General features: G+C 40.9%; 1 protein-coding gene across 1 annotated transcript; it reads right to left on the reverse strand.

Moving 5' to 3' along the window:
* Positions 1-3,476: 3,476 nt before the first annotated feature.
* Positions 3,477-9,088, reverse strand: stc2a (stanniocalcin 2a). Its single transcript, XM_057349567.1, has 4 exons — positions 8,798-9,088; positions 6,468-6,610; positions 5,813-6,024; positions 3,477-5,276 (listed from the first exon to the last, which is right to left on the reverse strand). The coding sequence occupies exons 1-4, from the start codon at positions 8,934-8,936 to the stop codon at positions 4,925-4,927; spliced, it is 846 nt and encodes a 281-aa protein (XP_057205550.1). The 5' UTR covers positions 8,937-9,088; the 3' UTR covers positions 3,477-4,924.
* Between the last annotated feature and the right edge of the window lie 3,313 nt (positions 9,089-12,401).

Below are 12,401 nucleotides of genomic sequence, written 5' to 3' on the forward strand. Positions count from 1 at the left end.
ACACGCTTTATGACTAGCTGAAACATTATTTTCAAAAGTGTTGTATTTAACCAATTAAATCAAATCATTGATTTCAATATTTAATTAAATAAGAAATCTTTTCCTAATCCTTTCAATGCAGTAATTAGACTTCATTTATTAGTGCATAAACGCTACAGACTTGATAACATTGGGAAATTAAATTTAATTGAAAATATGTTGCATACAGAAATGTAATTTAGTCAAACTAACATCAATTAATCCTTAAAATATTTTGTGCCTTTTGTCATCACATCATTTGTCTTCCATTTCTCAGGGAATAACAGTTTTCTTTGTCAACTCATGTTCAGAGATTTGGCAGCGGATTAGTCAGGGTCAAAGAGTAACATGATTGCTCCCTATGGGAGTCAGACGACCCGTTTTCTTTTGGATGTCTCGGAATAGTTTTGACTACTTGCTCACATTGAAACGATGTTCATATGCTGACATTTCTCAAAGGGTTTGTCTCTATATTAATCATAATTAAAGAGGACTTTTGCAGCTGGCCCCTTCCGGCACTTGTGCTCACGGAATAGCCTACCTCTGGATGTGGAGTAAGTTGTTTTTTTGGGCAAGTGATGATAGTCAGTTTCCCAAGGACCATTCCCTGTTCAGGAAAGGCATGAGACGCCGTATATTCCCCCAATAATGCAACCTATAAGAATTCTGGCAAAAAAAACACAATTTCATACTTATTATTACATGAATTCTATTTAAGGTAATATGTAATTAAATGTTGCTATATTTTCGCATTATTTGACATTTTGTTATGTGCGTAAACGTTTCTTTACGTTTCAGCTCTATTTCCCTGAGTTGAATGCGCCCCCTTGCTGGCTGATTTAATATTACTGCAGGTGCAGCTTAATTCGTGCATTAATGCACTATTATATAGTGTACAAGAAAGTTTTTGCTTTCAGTCTTTTTAAAGAAGACAAAATAACTCTCCCGATCTCGTTTTTCTTGCACCAGTTTATTTCAGAAATAGCACTACATTTAGTAAAGATCATCAGATGTGGCCAAAAGTAGGCTACCACGTAATATGGGCTATTTATTCAATGCATTTATTAAGTTTGCTCGCAATATGAAGCAGATCAAATACCAAAGTCCCCAAATTCTCGAATTGCACGACTTTTAATTTCTACAATAATTTGATGTAAGCGATACTAGCGATTAACAACTAGAACCGTTAGAGGGCAGCAACACTCAATGTCAAGGAAAGTGTCTGTCCCAGAAAAGTGCCTGACATTGATTATTTTAAATGTATATTAATGAAATTACATTGGCTTCAAATTTGAATTCTATTGCTGAATTATTTCATATAATTGTTGTGTCGATCTTTACAAGTCTCTAGGCTATTGATCTATTTTCATTATTCATTCCTTCTTGCTTCAGGCCACCAATGCATTCTGAGCCTTGTGCAAGTTGGCAGACATAATAAAGATGAAAAATAAACAAACAAACAAATACTATATCAATAAACCCTTAAAGGTAAACGTTTCACCTTGAGTAAGACCTAGCATCTCTTGCTTTTTTTAGATGGAAAATAGTGGTAGCTTGGCAGCAGGCTCCTCTGTGAAACAGCAGAGACTTTATGATGTATTAGTCATAATGAACAGAGTACAGCTGTAATATAATGTATGAAATTTACAGTGCGCCGTGCCAGCCATCTCTGAAACCGGCCTCCGGGGATCTCTGGAAGCCCGAGTCTTTGACTGCTTGACCAGATCACCCACACCTTCGGCTCAGTAAATTCATCAGCATTCAGAATGGCCACTTTGTTGTGGCGTTCGGCTGTCATATATTAGGTGTAGTGCTCCAGCCTGAGAACTGGTTCGCCTGCTGCTTGACCACAGCCACCAGGGCCTCATAAAGCCTGTTTATAGATCTTCAGCCCTATGACAGGAGAGTCTGAGCCAGAGTGTAGGGGAGCTTGTTTACGGTGCGGTGGTCTCATTCCACTCCGGCGAGAGAGAGAGTGTTTTTCCCACTGCTGCCACGAGCTGAGCGTTTCTGCAGGAGGCTGGTGAAGGTGTCCACTGAAGCTCAGCCTGGCGCCAGCCCCATGCCACATGTCCTGGCGGCTTTATGTGCCAGTCAAGAGGAACATCAGATTATCAGCGCTGGCTACAGTTAACGTGGACCTAAGCAACACTGATGCTGAGCAACCAGATTCTTAGAAATTTGGGGTTTCGTGGATGTTTGGATTGAGTTTTGCTGTGGATAATGTAGTCTTCTGGGGCTCATCACCCTGTTGGTGTAAATCAAGCGGCAGAAAGTGCTTGTTTACAAGGACAATGTATATATCACCTTGTTCACCCAAAAATTTAAATTATGTCTGTCTGTATTTACTCACCCCTAAGTTGTTCTAAATCTGTATACATGTCTTTGTTCTGATGAGCACAGAGAGATATTTGGAAGAATGCTTATAACCAAACAGCTCTTGACCACAATTGACTACCACAGGAAAAATTGCTTAGTACATTTTTTTGTTCCGTTGAACACAAAATATATTTTGAAGAATATAGCAAAGAGTTCTGGGGCACTTTTAACTACCATTGTTATTTTTCCTACTATGGTAGTCAATGGTGACCGAGTACTGTTTGGTTACAAGCATACAAGCATTTGTCATGGTTCTGCCCCACCTTGTCTTGCTTCTCTTGACCTAGTGGCAGAACCTCTTGTTTTATGTGGAGAGTGACGTTTTGTCCCTGTTGGTCTTCCACTCTCTGGTGTGGCGTCTCTGTTCCCGCCCTTTCGTCTCCTCGTTATTGTTTGTTAATTAGTTCATGTCCTGCACCTGTCCCCTCTTGATTTATCCCCTTTATAATGCCCTTGTGTCTTCTGTCTCGTGCTGGTTCATTGTACTGTGTCGTGTTTGTGTATTGTGGTGAGTTCCTGTCTTTGAGTTAGTTTATTTTGTAGTTGTGATGTGTTTTAGTCTAGTCCTGTTAGTTTAGTTAGTCTTGTTCCTGTTTCCATGTTTGTTACTTTACCCCCACGTGGGTCTTTGTTTTGTTGCTTATTATTTATTAAAGTTTGTGTTAACCCCTTACCCGTTGTCTGCACTTGGGTCCTCTGTCCTTGTCTCCGTGTCACTCACCACCCATCGTTCATGACAGCATTCTTCCAAATATCTTCTAAGTGTTTATCAGAACAAAGACATTTGCACAGATTTGGATTTGAACAACTCGAGGATGAGTAAATGATGTCAGAATTTTTATTTTTGGGTAAACTGTCCCTTTAATGATACTTAGAAAGTAATTGGATGTGTAATGCACATCATAACTTATTTTTAATAAGAAAGTTAGTAATCCTTTGAAACAATGTTATGTTAAAGAATTCGAAAAGCAGTTCAAACTGTTGTGAAAATATTTTTATATGTTAAATTTATGACAAATGTCAAAATATATAGATGTTATCATAGCACAGAAATTCTAAACAACGTTGTCCACTGTACATTAAAACTGAGGTATTTAATGTCATTGAAATAAAAAATCCAAAATTACACATCTGAGTTAGAAATGAGCTTTAGTATTTATTTTTCTAAAACCGTTGGAACACATGCACATCTGCACATCAGAACACATCTGTATGGACATGAAATCTATACAGTAATGCCATTAAAATAGTTTTTTTCAGATTTCCTTGCATTCTTGTAACAATTCCTGAGTAAATAAAAATATATGATTAGTCAATGTAACTGTCATCATTAGGTGGACGAATAGCACGACTACATAAGCCATGGTGTCTTCATAAACCAACAATAAGTTCCAACCATCCTAATAATTAACCAATAACATGGCATTCATTTTACGTATTTCAGTCATTGTCAGTCATATCCTGAGCTCCTTCTGTAGACTGGAACCTGGTTTCTGGATCTTCGGCTAGTTATAGTTTCAGCTTCTGGCTCTTTTCAGTGGCTCTAAGTGAAAACGTCAATTTTTTAACTTTGAAACATCAATGTACATCTGTAAAGGCAGGCCTTCTTTCTGTGCTCTAAAGTTGAGTCTGTTTGGGTAATGTGAAGCAGCCATACACGTTAAACATAAATGATAGAATCAGTATTCTTTATCATACTTGGATGCTTGTGTTTATATTTTAACATATTTCAAAGCACACATCTAAATATAATGCTGAACTTACTTCATATAGAGGCTAGTATATTTTGACATTGTAATGTATTATATATATTTTACCATGGTCTATTTTGGGGTAAAGCCTCTATGTAATACTCACAGGGCACAATAAACTTATCTTCAGACATTCTTTTGTCACATTTAATTTCCCATCAAATTAGCACAAACCATTGCATGTGCTAGACCTGGACTTCAATCCTGTGCAGCTTGAATTAATCAAGTATTTCGAATAATTATTACACACACATTTCAGACTTTGAAACAAACAATTCAATGAACAAACGTATCTTGCATATCTACAGTCAGATGCGTAATTGGTGCAACAATGTAACTAATACAACAGCAAGCATTCTTGGAACTATATTACATAATCAGTACTGAATATGGAGGATATAATTAGACATGTTTATTTAAATATAGATATACATAGAATTATATGTACATGTTTTATATTCAAACATTGCATAAAGCATAAAATAAATAATAGAAGTGATTGTATCTGAAAAGAGAAATGCTGCATTAGACCGAAAATATAAGCACTGCTCGTCTACAAAATTAACATTCTTTCCTAGTATCTGTCGTATCAAAAAAGCTACACCACATATACCCTTTGAAATGTACAGTTTGGGAATTCTGGAATGACAGTTACAGGTGTGTGCGTACTGCATGTGACAAGTGGGCGGGTTGAATTGGATGATCTGCTCTCATTTGCTCAGTCTGTCAAGTTGGCGACTGGGTTAAAGGTGTCGTGGTTGTGACATCCTGTCATTTCACCTCCGAATGTCGCTGATCTTCGGATCTTCAGCGGCATCTAACCCGGCGCGCCGAGGGCTTTGGCTCCGACTTCTCGTGTGCGGGTTGAACCCACCCTTGCCAGGTTTGTCCTTGTCTCCTTGTCGAGAGCCTTTGTGGTGCTCCCCCTCTGAATGAGAGGAACCTGGACGTCGCTCGAAGCCCCCCGAGGGCCCTGACACTGGAGCCGTGGGGATGGACGAACAGAACCTCAGGCTGTCACACAAAGCGCCCCAGTTCTGCTCGCATTGCAGTCGTACGCTCCTGATTATAGCCTCCTTCACCTCCTCTCCACAGCTCAGCAAGATGTTCACCAGCTCTACGTACGGCCTAGGGAAATGGGATGATAGCGGTCAGTCGTGGAAAGCGAAAAGCTTATTCCTGCTGTTGCTGCTCTACTTACAAACGCTGACTAAAATGAGTCTTGTGACGATGTCAATCCCTGTTGTTTTGTTTTACCCACCAAAAAGCGCCTCATTGCTAGCCGGTTCGGTGCCAAATGAAAAGAGGCGCAAACAACTGCGATGAAAGGTTGTCACCATACGGCGACGACGTGACTACAACGACCTTTCATGAGACTGTAAAATGACATTTAACAGCTGCTACATCGAACATTATTTAATTACGTTGGCTGGATAAATAAATGACAAAACATTGTGCATTAGCACGCAGTTTACACAATATCTCTAAATGGAAAAGTACATTTGCAGCTTTAAAAAAGCAAGCTAAGATAATTGAGTCACACTCAATTCGTACATGCACACTTGCAAAGCTCTAAAGAAGCACACAAGCTGGTTACTGTACAGCCTGTGCCGTGGTATTTGCAAACAAAGGCGGAAAGGTGATACGTCGAGCGTGTAACCTACCCTTTAGGAAACAAGTCCTGGAAATGTATCATCTCCACCATGACATTGACGTTGTCTTTAGCAGCTGAGCAGAGGTTGTGTTTCATGTAGCACTCGCGTTGAAGCTGGAACACCATCTCCTTTATGGCCAAGCATTTTCGGCTGATGCAGCTAAACTTGTGCCTTAACCCGTGTGCCATGCACCTGAGTGCATCCTTGATAAAAGACTTTCCCTGTAAAACAAAGAGTCTTGTTAGATCTGCAGTCGTAATCTCTCGGTATTTCTGCTCTGTTGGATGACATGACCTAGTAAGATTTGTGTAACAAAACGATTATTGTCATATATGGAATTATATACATGCTCAGTCCTGCCCCTTTGCCGAGATTCAACTCTAATAAAACACACCCAAACGAACTTCGGTTCAAGCGAAAAATCAAAGGCGGCAGGTATGTTAGAAGTGTTTGAAAAGTTCATCTCCAGAAGCCAGACTGCAGAGATATTTCGCTCAAGCTTAAAGCCCTCTGCTTAAAATCCACCTGCACCACATGAAACAGGAGCTGCATTGATTGCGATGCCAGTTAGCTGAGCTTGGCTGCGAGGCCGTCCTCTGGCTGCATTTAAGGTATAAGAACCCCGTGGGAGAGTGGGGGGAGTCACGTGCGGAGCAGTGCTTACCTGCGAGTCGAACTTGCCAGCATTGTGCAGGAAGGTCATGCAGATTTCCTGCAGGCCCCGGATTTCACAGGAGTTGTTCTCGAAGCACTCAAACACGCCGCAGCCCACGTCTCCCGCACTTACAAGGCAGTGCTGGATCTCTGCTGTGGCCCCAAAATGAAGGGACAAGAGAAAGAGACAATGCATTATTAGAAAAAAATACAACGAAAGGTTTCTTTGTCCAAGACTTCCAATTGCAGAGCGAAATAGGCTTGATGCATCGTGCATGCACATGAATGCGGAGGCCTATTTTCGGTTGTGTTTCTCCTGTGAAAATTGAAGAACTGTATTTAGGGAACAAATTTAGCGGAGAGAGCACTGTGGTGATTAAGGTATGCTATTAAAGTCCATCAGACTGGGAGGCATCTCGCAGGAGATGTGGCAAAGCATGGTTAACTGTATATAGGGCATGAGGAGACTGCTTTTTCCTGATGTCTTAAGGTGAGTATCAGAGGACAACCAAAGCAATATAAAACATCCACACCGAATGTGTGTGACACAATAAACTGAATAAAAGGTTGCATTGTGTTTCAGAGATCTTCGAATATGATGCTCAAGAGCATCGTCTGTTCACGCCAAGAACGCAATTGTTCTAAATAAACTGTCCTAACGCACAAAAGCAATTCAAGAATCGAATCTGATCAACTGCAGAGGGGCACTTTTCTCAATAGTCGTATTTGCTGATTAAGTGCACTGATATTTAGACGCATCAGATCAACTCATAAAACCACATGTAGGATATACAGCGTTGGCTTAGACATTCTGGCACTTTGTATGGGCAAGTGCTTGGACAGAACTTGGAAAGCAGCCTTTACAAAACATTTAGAGATGTGTCTGCGGGTTACGTCCCGTGCCAAAAGACCAGTTGCCTGTTTGTCCCAAGTGAGTGTTGATTTGAACTGCATTAACAAAACATTTGTAGTTACACAGCTGAAACCAGAGGGTAAATAAGGCATAATGGTGATTTAAAGACTTTCATTTAACGTAACCAAAGCAACTCAAATGAGGTGAGATGAGCCAAACTAGGTTTTTATGAATATTTCGAATGCATGATGAATGGTTAATAAAATACAGTGTGAAATTTAAACTTCTTTACATTAGTGAAAAGTCAAAGCAATTGGCAAAAACGGCTCGTGAAAGTTTAACAGCTCAAGCTATTGAATTACACATTACGGTTTTAAACATTATCCTGTGCCTAAGGTTGTGGTGACTACTTTAGTCAGTACATCTCTTTCCCTTCTGTGGTGTTACAGTGAAAATCTTTCTTGATAAGAAATGAAATAGTCTTATTGTTTGTATTTGTGTAACATGCGTGCGCAAACTGACTGTCAATCACACGAATAAAACGGCGCGCGCGTGTGTCCTTATCAAGAGCAGAAAGATGAATAACACGGATCATGATTATTGTATCATTTTAAGGAAAACACACTCAAGTAAGTACCTAACGATTTTAAAGCACATCAATTGGACAGTTTACGAGACACGATCTTTCAAGACGTTGCCTGAAAATAAAACAACGAAGGGGAAATGCGCCGCAATCCATATCATTTGTTTTCAGTACATTTAAAGAAGTGAGCAGGTAAAAGTGAGACCCTGTCTGCAGTGCTTGCGTTGGCATTGGATGGTGCATTGTGACCATTGTGACCCACTGTGTCATATACAAACCTACTGTGGGGTCAGTATGTCTTAGCAAACTTATCCATTATGAACAAAACTTCCGGCTGAAATAATTTGAATGCTATCATTTAATTCTAACCCTAATTCTAATTGTCTTTATCGGAGAAAGGTTACGTTTTATCCACCTCCTGCAACATGTAGAGCCATTGCATCACTCAAATTAACTCGAAGGATTCCGCACAATTCCATAAGTTGTCCACTTGTGTTGTAGATGCTCTGTATACTGACCACGCTGTTATCTCCACTTTACGCAAAGATAACTGAGGACATCGTGCGTAAACACAAATGCACCCGAAAAGATATGCTCACACGTACGCGCACACAAACCTGGAAGAAATGTCACGGTATACATTACCTATCTTTGCCTACCTTGTGCAATGCTATTAATAGTTTACGAAGATATCGAATTTCTCTTTCCCCGTGCTCAGTATTTACGAGATATCGTTTTCTTTCGTATTCGGAAAGCGCAGCGCCGTGCGCGATAAGATGTAAATTGGTGCGTTTTGCGTTGAAATCGCGTGCACACTCGCTCGGCTCTGATATGCGGAGCACGTGCCCACGCGCACATAACTCAGTTCACGCTTTACGAGACTTCACGGCGTCAATACGCTTACCTGTATTCTGCAAGGAGAGACGTCCTTTCTGACTCGCCGGTTTCTCGGGGTGACTCTCGTGGACATCAACGTTATCCGTTCCCACCACTTCCCCCAAGACGGAGAAAAGCAGCAGAGCTAGTGCAAATTTGATGAACATCTCGAGGCTTGGTATAACAGTCAATTTTGTCGATAAATAATAAGATGTCACCCCCGGTATCTGATCTTGATGCTGACCGAGATGACAGAGAGAGAGAGAGAGTGAGTAAGTGAGAGTGGGAACGGGGATGGATGCTGGATATATTTCCCAGAGTCTGGGTGTCAATTTGGATGAAGGAGTTAAGCAGGTGTTGTCAGTCGTGCCTTCCGACCAATCAGAGACGCAGACCACCACGTCCAAGTTTTAGGGGTGTGTCTGGCGAAAGTTGTCTCTACTTGCCATAAACTAAACTTGTCAAATGTGAAATGTGGGTGAGTATTTACTCTACAAGTGCCTAATACGAGGTATCCGCCTGTCTGTGAACATGTGACATGTCCTTCAGCCGATCATGTCTTTGAGTTTATTTTTTCCCAAAAGTGAATATTTATTGTTCACAATTTTAATAGGTTGTAAGAATTAATTTCTGGAGATCAATTTATAAAGCACAATCATCTAACAATGTCTTTCAGATGATGGCTGTTTAGTAAAACGTATTGTCATAAAAACGTCATTCTTTTATCCTCCATCCTTTTGTGACTGCATTGTTTGTTTGTAAGAGGATGTTTTGTTCTATTGGATTTTTGTTAATTCAGTACAGGGATTAACTAGAATGCAACTATAACACTTTTGAAATTAAATATTATAATACATGTATAAAGGATTCAAGATTCCAAAAATAAATGAATCAAAATGAAATGTAATATGGTTTTGATGAATGACATTGAATATTGGAATTTGGTAACCAATGATTATATTAACGAAAACATTTTTTATACCAGCCAATGGTGCTAACTATATTTCATAATAGTCATAACAGATCTTATATATTAGCCATAATATAATATAATACAGTCTTAATATAATAAATATGCCAGGATGCGCATAGCTCCGAAAACAGGACAAATTTGATAATGTATGGCAGGGATTGCATCATTCTAACGACCCCCTCAAGGCAGCTGCCCTCAGTCAAAGCAACACAAAAGCCATAGAGACATACTGTACATGGGAACAAATCTAACACATACGATTCAATCAGAGGCTATATATGTGTCGACTCTGTTCATCTAAAAGTTTATTTCAGGAGAGGTGAAATGTTACAGTGTGCCGTGGCGACGTTTATACATTGTATCCACGTGAAATTGTTTAGTATGATACAGGTCGCATTGTGAGTACAAGTCCTCTCATTTGTTACATTTTATCAGAAAAACACAGAACATCTTGATTTACTGTTTGGTTACAATGGTTTGTGATTTGGGATGCACTTCAAGTCGTGAAAATTTATCGCATGAGAGAAATAAGGGTTAAATTAGACGCAGTCCATCCTTGTGGGTTTAGACCTACTGAGAAACTGTGAATTGAAATGGTTTCTTACGCGGCCACCCGTAGGCGGAAAAAAATATGAAGAGCGCTGAAGACGGAGACAAACAGATCAACACCTTGTCGTGCTGTGAGGAGAATAAAACAGCGCTGGACTGCCTAAACCTTCAAGCACGAAAAATGAAAAATATCTGGTTTTGCAGTTCCCCGAGCGTTGCTCTGCAGGAAATGTGAGAAGGAATAAATTCACGGCTTCGACAGGCACTCGACCTGCCAGTTCTCCATTAAACAGAGAATGTATGGCATTTAAAGAGTGAAGCCCTCTAAGAAAGTGTACGTTTCTTTCGGAACATCTCCGCCTGGACTGTCCTATTACTGAATCGGGAAATGTAGGAAATCCAGCCTATGATGCGCGCACACCCTCAGTCTCCACCAATCAGCGCGCGTGCACAGACCGCAACCTCGTAATGACGCGTCACCACAGACGACTGGAGCGCCGAAAAAGTGCTGATGATTTACCCTCACATTTTGTACTTTCGAGCGTGTCTCGGGGAGAAAAACAGAACAACGCTGCAGCCCGAAATGTGGTATTACCGAACGAAATGATATATTTATTTGAATGCCGTCTCAATAATTTCAGAGCGGAGTCATCCCGCATTATCAGATGCCGCTCGGTAATTAAATGCAATCACATCTGCGTATACCGAGATGTTTGGACCAGACGCAAACCATGCACAAAATCCATAAACATCTCTGGGGTCTTTCATCATGCTGCAATTTATGTCTTGCGTTCACTGAAAATGCCAGTTTTGCTCACAGATTGCACGAGGCTTGTCACCAAGAGTGATTAATACTGAGTGCTTATTAATACTTGGCAGCGCAAACGCATGATGCATCATATTGAAATGCACCGATTTCTGTTTCGCAGACCTTGCATTTGACGTTCTGTCACCGTGTTGATGTTATCTCAACCCCTAAACCGAATTAAAGTGATTTCCGTAATCCTAATGTGGTGTCGCTGACCGCTGACACCCTGATGATTTGGGTAGTATTAAATGAACGTGCTGCGCGGAGCTGGAGTGTTAGAGGCATCTCACATATCCCAAACTGCCTGCACCATGCGCAGGGCCATTAATCCCACATTCCAGGGGGCTCTGAGTGATCCTGGAGGAAATGGAGAGGGTACAAGAAGCAGAGAAGGGTGCTCGAAGTGAAGAAGACCAGGCATGTCAAGAGCTTCTTCCAGGAACGGTGACAGCGGAGAAAAAATGTCACAGCAGACGCATTTCGGCGTGCTGGAAAGAGATGCCGTGTTTTCGAAACGTGAAAGCGCGCTGGTGCATAAACTCACCTGACTCGTGAAAAGAGTATTTTTACAAGGCAGGCACAATTCGCCAAAAATGCACTTTCACTCCAAACGTGTGAAAATAGTGCCTTGGACCCCAGCTTTTACTGGCCTCGAACAATGCGCTATTATAGAGTGTTTTTTATACTGTGATTTATATTGCAGCAGTGTTGGCAGATTACAGATATGCCCTCCAGCTCATTACAGTCCATGTTGCTTTCCCACTGCAGCACAATAGACTTGGTGAGAAAAGAACGAGCTCTGCTGATGCTTCCGTGTGACCCTTGTGACCCGGGTTGATGTTATTTCTGTTTTGGAACGCTGTGGAACGGACACGCTCTCAGTGTGGGACGACAATGCGCTCGGACACGATAATGAGCATTGAACCTGGAGAGCCGGAAGGAAAATGAGAATGACCGATTTGGGTCGGTGTCAAGAATTAGAGAAAAGCTTTTGTTATGTAAGCCAAGATTTGGATTTCATTCGAAACCACTCCTGGGTAATACTGTTTTGATCCCGTAACGCTGCGTAATGAAGGATGCTAAATTTATCACTGTGGAGAGCCGGAGATGACAAGCCAACACACTGTGACACACTTACTCCTCATTAGCGATGAATAGCACATTGTGGTGGGTCTGAGATCTCAAAAGTTCATTAAAACTTTTCCTCAGAGCCTGTGTTTGATCTTTGTCAATCGAGAAAACATTGGGTGCCTCCTGACCCACATTGATGCGTAGCCACCGGATGGGGAACGAATCGACAAT

The sequence above is a fragment of the Triplophysa rosa genome, linkage group LG13 (assembly GCF_024868665.1).
Source record: "Triplophysa rosa linkage group LG13, Trosa_1v2, whole genome shotgun sequence".
NCBI classification, from domain to species: domain Eukaryota; kingdom Metazoa; phylum Chordata; class Actinopteri; order Cypriniformes; family Nemacheilidae; genus Triplophysa; species Triplophysa rosa.